This window comes from Rosa rugosa, chromosome 5 (assembly GCF_958449725.1).
Source record: "Rosa rugosa chromosome 5, drRosRugo1.1, whole genome shotgun sequence".
Taxonomy (NCBI): Eukaryota; Viridiplantae; Streptophyta; class Magnoliopsida; order Rosales; family Rosaceae; genus Rosa; species Rosa rugosa.
Window position 1 is genome coordinate 19,533,020 of NC_084824.1, and position 16,687 is coordinate 19,549,706.

The 16,687-nt window shown below is 39.4% G+C and overlaps 2 protein-coding genes across 2 annotated transcripts; both read right to left on the minus strand.

The window, feature by feature from the left end:
* Positions 1-19: 19 nt before the first annotated feature.
* On the minus strand, positions 20-2,548 carry LOC133713076 (F-box protein At3g07870-like). Its single transcript, XM_062139201.1, has 2 exons — positions 1,278-2,548; positions 20-508 (listed from the first exon to the last, which is right to left on the minus strand). Exons 1-2 carry the CDS (start codon positions 2,474-2,476, stop codon positions 391-393), a joined length of 1,317 nt encoding a protein of 438 aa, XP_061995185.1. The 5' UTR covers positions 2,477-2,548; the 3' UTR covers positions 20-390.
* A 9,347-nt stretch (positions 2,549-11,895) lies between these two features.
* LOC133711312 (F-box protein At3g07870-like) lies at positions 11,896-13,086 on the minus strand. Its single transcript, XM_062137452.1, has one exon. It carries the CDS (start codon positions 13,084-13,086, stop codon positions 11,896-11,898), a length of 1,191 nt encoding a protein of 396 aa, XP_061993436.1.
* Positions 13,087-16,687: the final 3,601 nt, after the last annotated feature.

Sequence of the window (16,687 nt, forward strand, 5' to 3'; positions counted from 1 at the left end):
TGATAAAAAGGTACTTAGATATTGATAAAAAGGTCTTGGAAAAAGATCAAAACTAGTAAGCCCTGCATTTAGTCTATAGAAGCATAGGGCCAAATAACAAAACGAAGCTTTGTTCGGTCTTCACTGAGAAACTGATGCAGAGTTGCTTTGGCATTACAGAAACCATTTACACAAAACAATGTTGAGACATTGGTGAGAAAAAACCCAAGTGCCCACTGCATATAGCTGATGCAATTTCAATTCTGCGAGTTAAATAGAAAACCTTAACTACAACCATGAGATAGAGTAAAGAAAGCAATAACTGAAACAGCAACCAACAGATGGCACAAGAAAATCATCTGATCTGAACTATGATAACTCACAGGAATTTGTGGATCTAGGAAGACCCTCTTAAGCAGGCAATCCAGAGCCTGAGTTAAGTTTTTTGGACTTCTGGGGGATGCCAGAATTGGCACAACCACTACTCCCTACGCCAAAGGGCTTCTTGGAGTTCTTTTTGTCTCTTACCCTGCATATCAGAGACATAAGCCAGGATCAATATCTAATCCCATTTTCAAAACATCCATGTATTTGTTGAACAATAGTTTGAGCAAGGAGCTCTAGCCAAGGTCAAGAATTAGCAAGTGCCAAACATATTCTCAGAATACTTTCACACTTTTATCCATAAAACTTATGCACTGAAGTTGTCATCTGTTGTGTATCTCAGATGAACGAGCCTGGTAACTCTTCCTTTGGGATTACATGCTAATTGACTGTTTCATTATATCCTTGGAATATAAGTAAGAAGTGTTTTCAGTATGTCTATAGCATCAATGTTTGTCGAAACTCAATCACCGTGTAATGCTCTGCCATTCAGCAAGACTCACAGACAAGAAATACTATACTGATAAGCTAGATTATACTTGGCAAAAGGAAAATCTTTTACCACCTGAATTTACTGAAAAGTAATTGTAACAAAAAGCAAATTTAACAAATCTACATAACATAAGCAAGACCTGCATTTTCCATAATGATAAGCAAGAGTGTATGAGACACCACTGCTTCTTCAGTTAGACAGACACCATATATCATGACTCGGCATTCATATGCTTGTGATACAACCTATTTTTGTAGACCTTATGATACAACTTATTTCTCTAGGTGTAAAAAAGTGCAATGCATTTGCCTACAGAAGCATCAGCCTCCCACAAATAAAAAGCAGAACAAAATTGTAGCAGAGAAGTGCAACTACATTTACGCTTCTATCTGATTATATGTATCAAATATAATCTTAGTACCTTTTCACCTCCTCTCCTTTTGCAACATCATGGAGAGAAAAAAAGCATGGGTTGTAACCGATTGCACGAAAATGTGACCGAGTCCGAGCAACTCTAGTTTCCTTGAGACTCTTTGTTCCTTGGTTATAACAAACCACAATCCAGTCATTGTAGCACAACAGGATGTCCCCATTTCTCAAAAACACCAGTGGTTCATAAACATCATTGGCAAGTTCCGTTGGTAGATACAAGCCTTCAACAACCAGAGTTTTCGTCCAAGACTCTTGGACTCCATAATCCTTCATAACCCACATGTCAAATTTTCTAGGATCATCACCACACACACATAAAAACAGATAACCATCTAACACTCCCAATTTCAGACACTCTTTAAACAGCTTCTCAAATGGTTCAAAGTAACCAGGTGGGGGTAGTGTACGGAACTGTTCTGTTCCAAAGTTAAATGTATGTATGAACTCAAATGTTCTTCCACCAAAGGAAAGCCAATGAAGAGCTCCATGCAGAACAGCATTGAATGGTGCTAACTGGGCAGAGTCCTGAGGAGTTTTCCCAATGCTTTTCCAAACTCCCGAACCAATTGTGTATATCTGAGCCTCATTCTCATCGGTGCGGTCGTTGCCGCTGCATGTTTGCAGCACCTTGTATTCCTTGGTTGCGACACTATAACCAAGTCCGAAAAAGCTATAGCATAGCCTCCTCCCATCAGTAGGTGGAAGAGTGATGAATTCACCTAAAATTGGATTGCACACATACAATGGACCATCTCTTATTGGACCAGCGCCGGACAAAAGAAGCAAACCATTGCATGAGTTGATCAACTCAAATTCAGAGAGGGGTGGTAAGTTATTTTTAGTACTAAATCTCATTTTCTCAAGCTGGAAGTGAGAACCAGCACATTCTTCAATTTGGGTAAAATCAATCACCCTTGATTTCCTTTTTTCGGGTCTGGTCTTGATCAGTATCCCAATGGGTAACTTCGAAAGGCGCATGTGGGAAAAATGAGGGTCGGAAATAATGGAAAGCCAGGATTTGCATACGCACCTGCAGTTGAAGAGGGTCTTGACCAAGAGCCTTGAGAGAATGTCTATGACTAAAGCCTGTGGAAGCTGTTGGAATCTGCAGGGACCTTTGGGTTGCCATTCTTCTTGTTCTTCTGTGTTGATAGGTGAAATGTTCGCTACTCTTTTCCTTCGTCTCATTGAGGGTCTCCTTAGTTTTCTCTAGAAGTTAGATAGATTTTAAGGAACTGGATTTGGGTAATGCGGAGAGGATGAGAGAGGGGCCAAAGTTGTGTGCTTTATAAGGAAAACCCTGATTTGGGCAATGAGCATAAGGACTTTGGCGGGTAATTTTGCCGCGCGAAACAACGAGAGAGTGAAATGGGCGGAGCATCCGGGGCTTTTGTTTTCGCTTTTCGGGCTTTCCACTTTCACTCTAAAATGGAATTTTTTTTTTTTTTGAGGAAATAATAATAATAGTCTATTACAATATGGTCAACTCGATGTCTAGGTAAATTTTGTAGCAACAAGGAAGAAAGTTCTCCAAAACCCTAAAATTCTCTCTCTCAAGAAAAACTAAGGTTGCGGTAGCGCGGCATCCTAGCTCTCGTCTGGTGGTATTCCGACGTTGCCTCGACGCCGTTAGGTTGCTATCAGACGGGTGATAAGTGGTCTAAACCTCCAGAATTGCTTTGCTTGAGGTATAACAATAATGGTTGGGCAGGGCCGGTCCTGAGTCTTTCAAGGCCCTGGGCTTTGCTTGAGGTATTTGTATATTAATAAACTTGAATATAAGTCACTTTTTTTTCTTGAAAAGTTGTCAACAGTGCAACATAATCTATATAAATTCTAATTTAAGAATTTTTTGAAGATCAACACAACTACACAAAAGAAATGACACTTCTTTCTTAACTGAAATGAAATTAAAAAATTTTAAAAAAAATATCTTTCAATGAAAATGTCAAACTCTTCTATAAAATTCCAACAACCAATAAAAATCCCTATTGCAAAACTCAGTAAAATCATAAACAAAACGTGCATTAGTATTGAGGGTTAACCAAACTCATAAAAAAAAAATGCATAATCTCTTTCTCATTCTCTATTGGAGTCTAGAAAAGTAGAAGACATACATTTTTTTTATTATTTAAAAAACCCTAATTTCTAGAGATGAAACAAAAAAGAAAAGAAAAAAAAACACAGAAGAGAACCATAGGGAAGAAATATGCGGCAATGACTCGATGAGCGTGTGAGAGAAGATGGATTGAGAGAGATGTGGAGGGAAAGTTGAAAAAAGAGAAATTGTCTTCTTGTTTTAGGGAAGAAGAGAGAAAGATGTTGGTCATGTTGTAGAAAAAGAGAAAAATTGCCTGAGAGAGGGATCCCAACTTTAATTCTTATTAAATACAACTTTCTTGATTTTTTTTTGTTTTTTTTTTCAGATCAGTTTTTTTTTTCCCTTTATCATTCCAAAAATGACCTCATAGCAACCAAATATATACACACTAATATGTACATTGGGTTTTTATAATTGGTGTCTCATTTCTTTCGTGGCCCTGGGCTGTCGCTAAGGCAGCCCAGCACCAAGGCTGGGCCTGTGGTTGGGCTTATTCAGATAGAGATAGCTCTGTGGGTGGAGGTTTTGTGCGCACTGGTTCCAGGAAAGCGAGGCAGCGGCGGAATGGATTCAATTCCAGACGACGACTACTATGCGATCACCATTGATTGCATTTTGGCGGCTTTGATGCAGCGATCCTTATTTATTTTGGATTCGGGTCGGTCTATGTTTCAGAGCATCCTTTGTCCTTCAAATGGTGGCGCGATGGTGGTCTTTCTTGAAGAAAGAACGGCAGTTTGTGGCGAATCGGTGCGGTGGCGTTGGTGAGTCATGGTGGCAATGTTTTTCGGACGTGCTTGGAACGTGCAGACGCAGGCTATGGAGAGTGGATATGGCTGGGCCTTGTTGTTGGACCTAGGCTTGGCAGTGCCATGGGCTTTGGGCCTATATTAGTTAGAAATAAATTCTATTGTTTTAGGGAACTCTATGTTAATAGCTTTGTCTACTTTCAATAATTCTCTATGTTTTAGGAAGCTCTGCACTTTATGTGCTTTTAGCGAATCTTTTAGAGTAGCTCCAAAGGAATAGACCCGCTTTTTGATGGTTTTGATGTCTAATGAGTGGATTCTATGTACCATTATGGGTTCTAACACAATTTCTTGTCTGTCTAAAAATGGTAGTGAAAGGGTATATAATTGTCATTCTGGCTTGAGATGAATGATATTGCCGCCCTTTTAAGTTGGTTTTTATTCTAAAAAAAAAAACAAAAAACTAGGTGTCTTGGAGCAAGTTCACCCGTTGGGTCACCGGGTCACCTACTATTCACTGCTTTTTAGTATATATTTTCATTCTCTGGGTCACGAAATACACTGTGCTCGTGACCCAGGGCACGAAATACACTGTGCAGGTCACCATGGTGACCCAGAACACTGTACAGGGTGACCCAGGGCACGAAATACACTGTGATCGTGACCCAGGGCATGAAATTAACACTAAAAAGTAGTGAATAGTGGGTGACCTGGTGACCCAACGGGTGAACTTGCCCTTGGTATGAATATTTGAGCCAAATATCCCCTTTGGATTCGGTAGCCAACCCGGATTCGATAGTTAAATCCTATTATCTAGCATAAGTCTTCTATCTTCATCATCGTCGAATTCACACCAACGCCCTCCATCACAATCGCTCATATGTTCACCAGTTTTGCCATGTGGAATGAACAAACCCGAGTGTCAATTTATTACCTAAAACCACAACTTGATATTATTACGTGGTAGTCATGAACCACATAATAAATGAGTCAGAATGACTGAAAATAAAATTATTGACTGATGATTTGGTAGTTGATAGTGTAGTAATCACAAAATCTTTGCAGTTAACTAATGACAACAATAAGATTAAGATGGCTTAAAGATTTCTTATCTTTCTCTTAACTATATTAAAAAATAAAAGCTTAAAGGTAAATCGAATAGAGAAACCATAAAAATGCTCTTGTAGCTCAAAATTACATGGAATCATAATTCATTATTCTCTTCTTAGTCGGGAAGTTTTGAAATTAATATTGGTCCCCCTACTAAATTGCATAAAGTTTTTTTTTTTTATAGATTTTGGACGACAGTGTGACTCCCCAGCCCGCTCCTGATGTCATCGATATTTGAATCTGTGGCCTCCATGGTGTTAGTTAGGCTAGCTAACCGACAGGCCACGGCTCACTGACTAAATCGCATAAAGTTAAGATAGCATGTTTGGCTGTGAGTATTATAATTTAGGGCTGGCAATTTGGGCCGAAGCAACCGAACCAACCGAAATTCGAACCGACCCGAACCGATTTGGGCCGAAAATCTCGGCCTACCGAATTTCGGCTCGGCTGAGCCGTACCGAGCTGGTATTTCGGCTCGGCTACGGTACACACTTTTGCATACCGTCGGTATACCGTACCGACCGAAATATACATATACCAACCGATATACGTACATATCCCACTAAACCATTATGCAAAATGATTTAAGTCGTGCAAGAGGCGAGACTCGAAGCTCTCACCTCTAGGTGGAGAGTCAGACCTCAAACCACTAGGCCACAAGCTCTCCTTGTTATATTATACACAAAAGTTAAATTTATTGTCTTCTATGCAATAGAAGTTAAAAAGAAGTCAATGACTTTCTCCATCAGACTTAATAACATTAAACTGGAGGAAGAAGTTCTCTCTACTGTGTCTCCTTCTTCTTCGTTTCTCTCTCACTTCTTCTTCGTTTCTCCTTCAATCCTTCTCCTCCTAATCATTCTGCATGACTCATCTTCTTCATTTTTTTCATACATATGAGGCTTATAAACCTCACGATCTATAGATCTAAGGCTTAACCCTCTATATATCCAGATCTGGAATTTAACTTCGCCGGATCTTTGTGCTCCACAATTATTGCCTCCAACTTCCGGCAGTCGGAATTCTCCGGTACCAACCGATTCGAACCGTTTATCTCGGTAAACCGAAGTTTCGGTTACCGGAAAGCTCGGTCCGGCTACGGTTGGAGATTTAGGCAAGCCGAGAATTCCGGCTCGGTTTCGGTTAAGGGAAAAACACTCGGTTTTTGAGCCGAAACCAGCCCTATTATAATTTTGGGATTTTGACCATTTACCCTAATTTTAGGGATTTTTTTTTCTCCCTTACACCACTTAGTTTTTTTTTTTCCACCCATAAAGACTCTAATAAGGTCTTCCCTAATACCCAATTAAGTTTTCTTTTTTTAGAGTATTTTTCCCTCACCCCTTTGTTACATAGAGAGAGAGAGAGAGAGAGAGAGAGAGAGAGAGAGAGAGAGAGAGAGAGAGAGAGAGAGAAGCTATAGGAGACTTTGTCGGAGTCCCGTCACCGGCCGCCGGACTCTGATAGGTGGTCGCCGGAATCCGGTCATCGGCTGCCCACCAGACTTCTCTAAAAACGTAGCCGGAGGTCGTCGGTGATCTTATAGGTCACCGAAGAGGTTTATGGCCCCCCCCCCCCCCCCCCCAATAGACCTTTATTGGGGGCAATAAAAGTTTTTGAAACCTCGCTGGAGGTCCCCAAAGAGGTCGTCGGAGATCTCATAGGGGGTCGAAGAGGTTTATTGCCCCCTAATAGACCTTTATTGCCCCCCAATAAACATTTCGGTCGCCGGAATGAGAACTGATCTCCCTAAAATTAGACAAATAAAACTTTGATTAAGAAAAAAAAAAGAGGAAATTACATCAATTCAAAACATTTATTGCCCCCTAATAGACCTTTATTGCCCCCCAATAAACCTTTAATAGATCTTTATTGCTCCCAATAAAACTTTTTTTCTCTTTTTTCTTTCCTTCTAGGCCTTTTGCCCCCATTTTACAAAAAAAAAAAATAGGATTTAGGCACCCAGAAAATGCCTGGGCACCGGATCATCATCCTCTCCCGCCACCGGCGGCGGGTACTCTTTAAAATACCAACCGAACTCCGCCACTCTAATCGCATTTCTCAAACCGATTCGACTCACGAGTTTTCCTCGTAGAACTCGGCTAGCTCTTGAAACATCTCCGAGTCGAGCATTTCCTCCACTCACTGCAACAAGTATGCCATCAACACCGGCAACGACACGTCGACCCAGAGAAAGCAGCACTCGTAACTCAGCTCCAACGAGACCATTACCGTTACCGACTCGCAGTTAAATACATCACAATCCTGCTCGAACCGATCGACTACGAGCGCGTGGATGAACGAGTTGGAGCTGTCGACAAGCACCGGTACTTTGCTTCAGGAAACAACGCTAGAAACCGCCTGAGCCGCGACTCGTCGAAACTCGGCGGGGGTGACATCGCCGTCTTGGCGATGTCGTCTTCAGTTGTGGACACCATTGCCCCGCCGAAAAGGGTGGAGATCAGAGAGAGAAAGAGAGATTGATGGCATGAATGTAGTTCATTAATTAGGTCGAGGGCCAAGTTGTCATTTTACTTTAAATCAGGTAAGTGGGAATAAAATTATGTTGGTGGGATGAGTGAGATAATTTTAACTTATTTTGGTGCTTTGGGTCAAGGACTCTATAATTTTCAGCTCAAGTAATACAATTTCCTGATCAACCGGACTAGTGATGTGTACCAAACCTAAAAAATTGCAACTATTCTTTGATTTTGACCACCTTTGTATTGTAATCTTTTGTGACATGGTCACAAGCTTTCTCCATTGTGATTTCAGTCTTATTAGTCATGAGGTCGGTTTAGAATACTGCTCCATCGCCAAACCAAAGAATTTAATCATCTCCCGGTGTAAGCTTCTTAATGATGTTTAGTCTCTCAGTCATCATCTTAATTTGCCTAAATTAACAAAATAAGAATGAGTGAGTGATTGAAATTTCAAAAATCGCTCGTAATTAGCTAGCAAACAAGTTGCACCAAAGGAACCGTAACAAATCACAAAGAAGAGATCATATATTGGGCACGGGCCGGGCCTGTTTTAAATTTTTCATAGACCGGCCCGAGCCTGAAAGATTCGGGTCGAGCTCAGAGAGAGGGTTTCAACGTTTAAGGACCGGGACAGCTCTGATCAAAAAGAAGACGGGCTGATCCGTTAGGCTTTTCGGGCCCATTTTGTATAGCTGGAAATTTTCCAGAATTCCTAAAACAGAACATTGCTTGATTTCTTCTGCTCAGTTTACAATTTTACATCACTTTCTTCTGCCCATTTCCTATATACTTTATAATATCACTTCAGTTTCTAGAAGTAACAACTTCATACATCACTTCATATACATTGCAACCAAATTTAACAAATAACAAGTGACAAATCAGAAGACAGAAGTTACAAAGTTGAATTCCAAATTAGAAGTATAGTTCCAAATTTAACAAATGTCTTGATCCAAATGAAAATGTCCAAATATAACAAATGTTCCAAACACAATGAAAATATAAAGCAGCAGATCAGTAAAAGAAAAAAAGAAAACAGAAGCATCATCAATTCTTCATTATTGCAGCAAGCATCCTCACTCAGTAAGGCAGCAAACATCCCAACTCTGCAATCACTTTTCTCTTCCTACATTGAGAAATTCAATTTGCACATTACCAACATATAACTGATGAAAAATAAGCAATAAGCAATGCAGAACAACAATAGAACTCTCCTCATTTTAGTTACTGATATAGGAAGGGAGTGAAGCAGATTAGAGAAAGAACAATTTGAATCATTTCATCTCCATAACTTGATTCAAATGATTCTAGAAAATTTGAATCATATTTCATGCTCTTCTGTTTTCAATGCCAGCTCATGTACAATTCACATAATACACAGATATCAATATATTATTATATTTCTACAATAAAGATTTTAACCAAAGAAGCAATACAAATTGAAACCATTGATGGACAGAGTCTTCGTTCCTTGCAGATCAAGTCCAAATCTTCTAGTTGATTCTAAGCTTGGAGGCAAAGTCTACTTGCTGCCTACGTTTAGTTCTTTGTAAGTCTTTATGTTTAATACTTACCTTATAGCTTGTGTATGATGTAATATAAATACGGCAATACAATGGATCCTCGGGGTGTGAGTTTTTCCGAGTCTTCTCTCTGTTATTCATCTATCTTTCAACCATAATCACCTGACTATATTCTTCATGTTACGTAAGCTACTGCCCTGCGTGATAGCCTTAACATTGCCTATCATAATGGCTATAGATGTATTCAAGCTAAAGGTGACTCAAAACTTATAATTGATGCTGTCAAAGGTGTCTTCTCACCACCATGGAGAATTATGAAGATCATTCGTGACATTCAATAGCTTGCAAGACATTTGGAGTGTATCTCATTTAACCATATTTTTAGAGAAGCTAATTTTGCAGTTGATGCTTCAGCAAATATAGGTCATTCCCTAGATAAACGACCAATTTTGATCCAATGTCATTCCTGTCAAGGCTTTTAGAGCCATTTTATTCAATGTTGTAAACACCTAACTATTCCATCGACACTCGAGTATTGAGGTATGGGAAATTGGGGAGAAACCCATCTATTGCATAGCAATTCTTTTAGTTTCTTCCATTACCTTAGTTGCATTTACTGCCGGTAAGATATTGTAGTTTCATCAATTCTTTACTTGTTTAACAAACTTGTGGAAGCAGTACTTCATCATATACAGTTTGATATTATTTTCATTCAATAAACATGTCAAATCTGTCATCTCTTTCTCATGTATTACATGATCCTCATACAGATGCGATGACAACACCAAATACGATGATACAAAAAAAAAAAGTTTAGACGAGAAGAAATCATGTTCAGTTAGCAATGAACATGGTTAATCATAGTGTGAATCAATCTGAGATTGATCTCAAAAGTCATGCAACTAAGAAATGGCAATTGGAAGCAATGCAAACATTAGGCATATATAAGGATTAGATAATATATGGTAATTCTCCATCAATTTCCTTTTAAGTATGTACCGATTTGATAATTTTGAACCCACACTTCAGAGAGAAACTATGTTAAAAGTTATTTACCAACTTGTTCAGACTCAAGGATGAACATGGCAATAAAATTCACCAATAATTCATCAATAGTATATGGTCCAAATTTTTCCAATCACACTCGTTGAAAGAAGATTTATTGCACCGTTAATCACTTTGGAGAGTCCGTCGTATTTCAAACTAAAATAGACAAATGTATCTCATATGACCTACTTTCAATAACTTCGGTGTAAAATCCCCTACTTCAAACCACATATACACTAGTAAACCAACGGAAGACTAGAAACACTATATATTCATAAGAGAGATCCATTCCAACCATCACAACAAAGGGAGGACAAGCTTTTGCATAGATTGCTTAGAGCGATGTTGAGAGTAGAGATTCCCATATTCATAAGCATGCTCATAAGCAAAAAAAACAATGTTATTTACATAAGCAATCTACGCATATTCATAAGCATACTCACTGTTTAAAACAACCCCATTGTATTGGCCCTTGGGACTGATAGTTGTGCATCAGATTGAAACCATGCAAGCTAGAATGAAACAAGAAAGAAAGTACAAATACCTAAACTTTCAAAAGATCAAAACTAGTTCTATTGCACTTAAAATTGTAACCACTCAACACTCGAGCAAAATGGCATTTATAGGCAAAGTTGCGTCTATTTGATCCCTACAAATTAGGAGCTGAGAAACTGGGATACTTGCAATGTCTATAGAACCAGAGTTTTTCCATCTTTGCTAATGCAGATGCTTTGGAATTACGACAACCTTCGTCAATAGGCACCCGCACCTAACCATTGCTAACAGATTGGGAAACTCTTTACCTCTGAACTACCCTGAACAAAATAAAATTCAAAATAAGTTCAGCAAAAGAAAACAGGAAAATCAGAGGAAATTGTGGATTTAGGACAACCCTAGCTCTTCAAAAGCAGTCTAGCACAGCCATATATAGCTACGCTTTTGGGACTTATGATCAGGTGGCGCGGTGGAACCAGGGCAATAATTACTCCCTTCAGGCTTCAGAAAGCAGGCTTTTGAATTTGTTACTGTCTCTAATCCTGCACATATATCATATAATAAGCATGGTAAAATGGGTTCAACATCAGCAACCATGTAATTAAGTTGCCAATTAATGATAGTAGCATTAGCAAGTAACAAGCAACCGCAATCAAATTAACGTCAAGAGACTCTGTATTACTCTGAAGTTGAGCACAACAAAAAAACACACACCATTTCGATAAGCTGCATTTACATTTAACTAAAGAAAATCTGTTAGCTGTGACTTGATTTTCAAAAAAAAGGAACTCGTATCTAATTAATGTAACCAAAGGAAAACGAACAAGTCCACATTTTAAACAAAAGTTCCAGCTTAAGATTAGGTTTTTTCACACACACCATCCCGCAGTCAAGATTATATACCACGGTTCAGGATTTCAAGATTTTCATATGCAGTATTAGTGGCGATTGACAGACCTTAATATAAGAAATACTTCTGTACAATAAAAAAATAAAACTATTAGTTGAATTTGCTTAGAAAACACTTCCATAGGAAAATGAAGAGAAAAATTATAACAGAAACATGGAGCTGAATTTAAGCATGTCAATCTCTTGAGTATTATTTTAGTATGTACCTTTTCACCTCCTCTCCATTTGCAACATCATGGAGTGAAACAAAACCAGGATAGTAACCAAATGCCTGAAACTGAGACCGAGTCTGAACAATGCGAGTTTTTTCTAGACACTTTGTTTCTAGATTATAACGGACCACAAACCTGTCATACGCCATTAGGATTTCCACATCACTCAAGAACAGAATTGGTTCATACACATTACTCAGGGCACTGTATATCCTTGGATACAAGTGTTCGATGACAAGAACTTTCGTCCAAGACTCTTGAACACCATAATTCTTCATAAGCCACATGTCAGATTTCCTACCATCACCACCAAACACACATAGAAAGAGACAACCTTTCAAGACTCCCAACCTCAAATCATTATATTTGTTGACTTGTGGGGGAAGTAGTAGTGGTCGAAATTCTTCTCTTTCAAAGTCGAAAGATTGTATAGATGGAGAAGGACAGTAATAAACGGGAATCCAATGAAGAGCTCCATGCAGAAAGGAATTGAATGGTATTGGGCCACCTCTACAGCCACTAGGAGGCTTTCCAATACTTCTCCAAACTCCTGTACCAATGGTGTATATCATAGCCTCAGGCTCATGGGCGTAGTTGGAATAGTAATTTGTTTGCACGATCTTGTATTCATTGGTCCTGGTGTTAAAACCAAGTGCAACAAAATCAATCGAGTAATGCCTATTCCTATCAGGAAAAGGAATGCTAATGTACTCTCCTAAAATTGGGTTGCACACATACACCCAATCATATCTCATCCACTCACATACACAAAGTAAACCATTGCATGAGTTCATCAACTTAACTACAGAAACAGGGCAAACTGGTAGAACATTCTTGGTAGCAAACCTCATTCTCTCGACTCGCATAGGAGACCCAGCTATATGGATTAAATCAAATTTCCTTTGTTCTCTTGCACGGGGCGAGGTCTTGATCAAGATACTGATGGGTGATCTTAGAAGGTGTAGCCGAGCAAATTGAGGGTCATGAATTATATGAAGCCAGTCTTTGCAAAGGCATCTGCAACTGTAGAGGGCCTTGATGGAAAGCCTTGATAGAATGTCTATTACTAAAGCTTGTGGAAGTTCCTGGATATTGAAAGCACCTTTGGGTTTCCAGTTTCCTCTTTGCCCTTGGCTGCTACTCCTAGCTGCTCTTTTCCTTGGATTCATTGTTTCTCTTGGCATTTTTCCTCCTTGGGTTTAAACTTGGCACCAAATTCCTAGGGTATAGCGGTATAGCTACTAGGTTGCTCTAATCATAGTCTCTCAATCCCATCTGTTAACTTATAGACAGAAAATTCCGAGTAAGAATTTCAATTGGAAAAAACAAGAAAATATAATTTATAGAAAAAACTACTAGCAGAGAATAATAATCATGAAAACAAAACAAAAAAAAGTTATAAACTAGAGAATAAGATAGAGAGAGAATAGAGAATGAGGATGTAGAAGTCTGTGGTTCATTCTCATTATACCTCTTTATATAGGAATTATAGTTTACATCATAAGAATATAATTAATAAGTATGCATGGTTAATTACAGTTTATCTCCTGAGGTTTGGGGGTGTCATCATTTCACCTCCCAAACTCTCAATTTCACTTTTTTACCCCCTGAACTTTCCAATTTTTGTCTTCCGTGCCCAATTTCTCATTTTCCGTCCAAATTGGACGTTAAGTCTGACTATTTGACCCACTTTGAGGCTAAAATTGTCATTTCAAGGAAAAAAAAACAAAAACCCAAAACAAAAAATAAAAAAAAACCTTTCTCCTTCACACTCTCTCTCTCATATCTGCCCAAATCTATCTCTCTCTCTCTCTCTCAGATCTGCATCTCCAAATCTATCTCTCTCTCGATACCTCCCTCACGCACCTCGCCGCCGCCAACTCCTCCGACCCCTCCCCTTCCTTTGAGTCCACCTCCGCCTTCCTCTCCTGCTTCTCCATCTCCAAGTCCTCCGTCAACTCCCAACTCTCCCTCTCCTGCTTTTCCAAACCGTAACTCGATCCCACATAGTTGTGCCCCATCCTCACCAATCTTTCAAATCCCTAGCAGACAGTATAAGCTCAACAATCAACCCATCACCAATGTTTTTGTATCTAAAACAGAAACTACAGAATACCCTTACCAATTTCCAAAATCATTTGGGTTGAAACAACAGTTTCTCTCTTTTCCAACACTCCAAAAACGCAGAAATCCACAACCATTAACCATCTGAATTCCTAGCAAACAATACACAATCAATGAAAAACGTCACCCTCATCCAATATTTCATCCAAACACAGGTTGAGATTCTTACCTTATTCGATTTCAATCGAAACTGACCCAGTAGCTCATTTCTTCTCCAAAGCTTCAATTTTCCAGATTCCACAAACGTCAAATTCCAATCAGAGAGTAGTGAATTAGGGTTTTCGATTCACAATGACTCAAGGCGTTATCCAAAGGGAGAGGACGAAATTACCTAGTTAAGAAGGTCTGGGAGTTCGGCGGCTATGCACGGCGGCGGCGCGTACGGCGGGTCTTGCCGAAATTTGAGGTCGGAGTTAGAGGGTTATGCTATTTGAGGTGCTGACTTCATCCATGGTGGTCGTGTAACTCAGACATGGCTAGGAATTGAAAAATGACGACATGCAGAGTCTCGGGTTCCGGCGATGTGCGTTCAGCGTTTTCCGGCATCGAAGCTTGAGGCTATGGTTCGGGATTTGCTCTCTAGGGCTTGCTGAGTCTGAAGGTGGTGTCAATGTGGCGAGGTGATGGTCGGAAATCGATGAACGAAGAGGGGCAGTGGTGTTGCGACTGTGGTGGTCGTGTACGGTGGTTGTGGGAGATGCATGTCGACGATAAGGCTTGAGCTTGGGTCGGATTTGGATGCTGGATCGATTGGAGGTGGCAGCGTGATGAGATGGTGGCCGGAGGACTTGGAGATGGAGAAGCAGGAGAGGAAGGCGGAAACCCTAAACTGATTTGGGCAGATATGAGAGAGAGAGAGAGAGTGAAGGAGAGATAGATTTCGACAGATTTGAGAGAGAGAGAGTGAAGGAGAAAGGTTTTTTTTTTATTTTTTGTTTTGGGTTTTTGTTTTTTTTCCTTGAAATGACCATTTTAGCCTCAAAGTGGGTCAAATAGTCAGACTTAACATCCAATTTGGACGGAAAATGAGAAATTGGGCACGGAAGACAAAAATTGGAAAGTTCATGGGGTAAAAAAGTGAAATTGAGAGTTTGGGGGTGAAATGATGACACCCCCAAACCTCAGGGGGGTAAACTGTAATTAACCCTAATAAGTATTTACGTGGACAGCCACATATATACAATATTTACAACACAAAAGAGTGGACTGAAATACTAAGGACTAAGATATTGCTTGAATTTGGTCACAACGAACTTGCAATTGAGAAAATTAACACTTCTTATTTGACACAAATTGTCAATTATGTGTGCAAAATTCTTACTTTGACGAAGAAGTGTAAATTGACAATGTGTGCAAAATTCTTACTTTGACGAAGAAGTGTAAATTGACAATTTGCAACATGTAAAGAGTGGTAATTATGCTTTGTTGTAATCGAACTATCTTTTCCTTATATCACCGCTAGCTATCTCAAAGCAAATGGAGTAGCTAGTAGAGCACTGTTGGCTAGTTGATGCCTGGTTGAATACATTTATTTGGTAGAGACTATCATTTCAGGACATTCTCTAGATGCTTACTGTAATCAGGAGTTTAGGCACAATTAATGTGCCCCCTCGGCAATTTCATTAATTAAGACTTGAAGCCAGCTGCACCAACCCTTTATTAAAAAAAAAAAAAAAATAGAGCGGTAACTTTCGTAATTGCAAGTTCATGATGCTAATCAACAATTATGACTTGCTTCATGGGACATATTAGTAATTAAGTCTTTTATGTGCAAGGACAAATTTATTTATGTTTAAGGATAATAGATTCGAGAGAGATTGATGAGAGAATTGTGTTATATTATTGAGAATAGGAGCCCTATATATAGGGATTACAAAGTACATATTCTGATGTTACAAGGAATACTAATCCGACTAGGATTAGGAAATCTAGAACATTCTCTCCTATTACTACTCCTAGTTTGATAAGGCACACTAAGTTGATTTTCCTTCAACACTCCCCCTTGTGCCACTCAAACTTGGTGGTGACGCTTCATCCGTTGCGTCGTTAAAAACCTTGCCAGGTAACAAAAAACCCTGTGGGACAAAAATAATCCTGGTCGAAGGACAAAAAGAGCACAACACGTCCTTCACTCTTTGAGATTGAACAGGTAGACATCATAGCTCCCCCTGATGTCGATATCTCCCCCTGATTGCTACAATCATGGGAGTTCATATAACTTTTTCAATCCGATGCTCTTCACATGTTTCTCGAAGGTGGATTTAGGTAACGACTTAGTGAATAAGTCCGCTACATATCCCTTTTCAATCAAGTAGTCACTTTAGTGAGCGTTTCAACCTCGTTGCAAACGTGCTCCGTGGTCTAGAGCCACTTGACTTGGGAAAATGAAGTTCACAAGAACCTTCATTATATTCCGTATCTAGATCCCCATAGTATACGTAGTGACCACATTCGTAAGCTGCATGTTTAGTTATTCAGAAACTACCAAACTGACAAGGTAGTAGAGTGCAATGACATCCATTACGAGAGAATATGTCTTCTCGTAGTCGATTCCAGGGCGTTTTGTGAGAAACCTTGCGCCATAAGGTGAGATTATCATCTCTTTTTCTCATCACGTTATCTAACGAAGACCTATTAATGTCAACA

What these genes read in the sequence shown, in the direction of transcription:
- LOC133713076 (XM_062139201.1), bottom strand. Translation starts at nt 2,476, where the DNA reads ATGAGACGAAGGAAAAGAGTAGCGAACATTTCACCTATCAACACAGAA. An exon ending in AAAGGAGAGGAGGTGAAAAG is followed by an intron (nt 509 to 1,277) that starts GTACTAAGATTA and finishes TCTGATATGCAG; the next exon opens with GGTAAGAGACAAAAAGAACT.
- LOC133711312 (XM_062137452.1), bottom strand. Translation starts at nt 13,086, where the DNA reads ATGAATCCAAGGAAAAGAGCAGCTAGGAGTAGCAGCCAAGGGCAAAGA.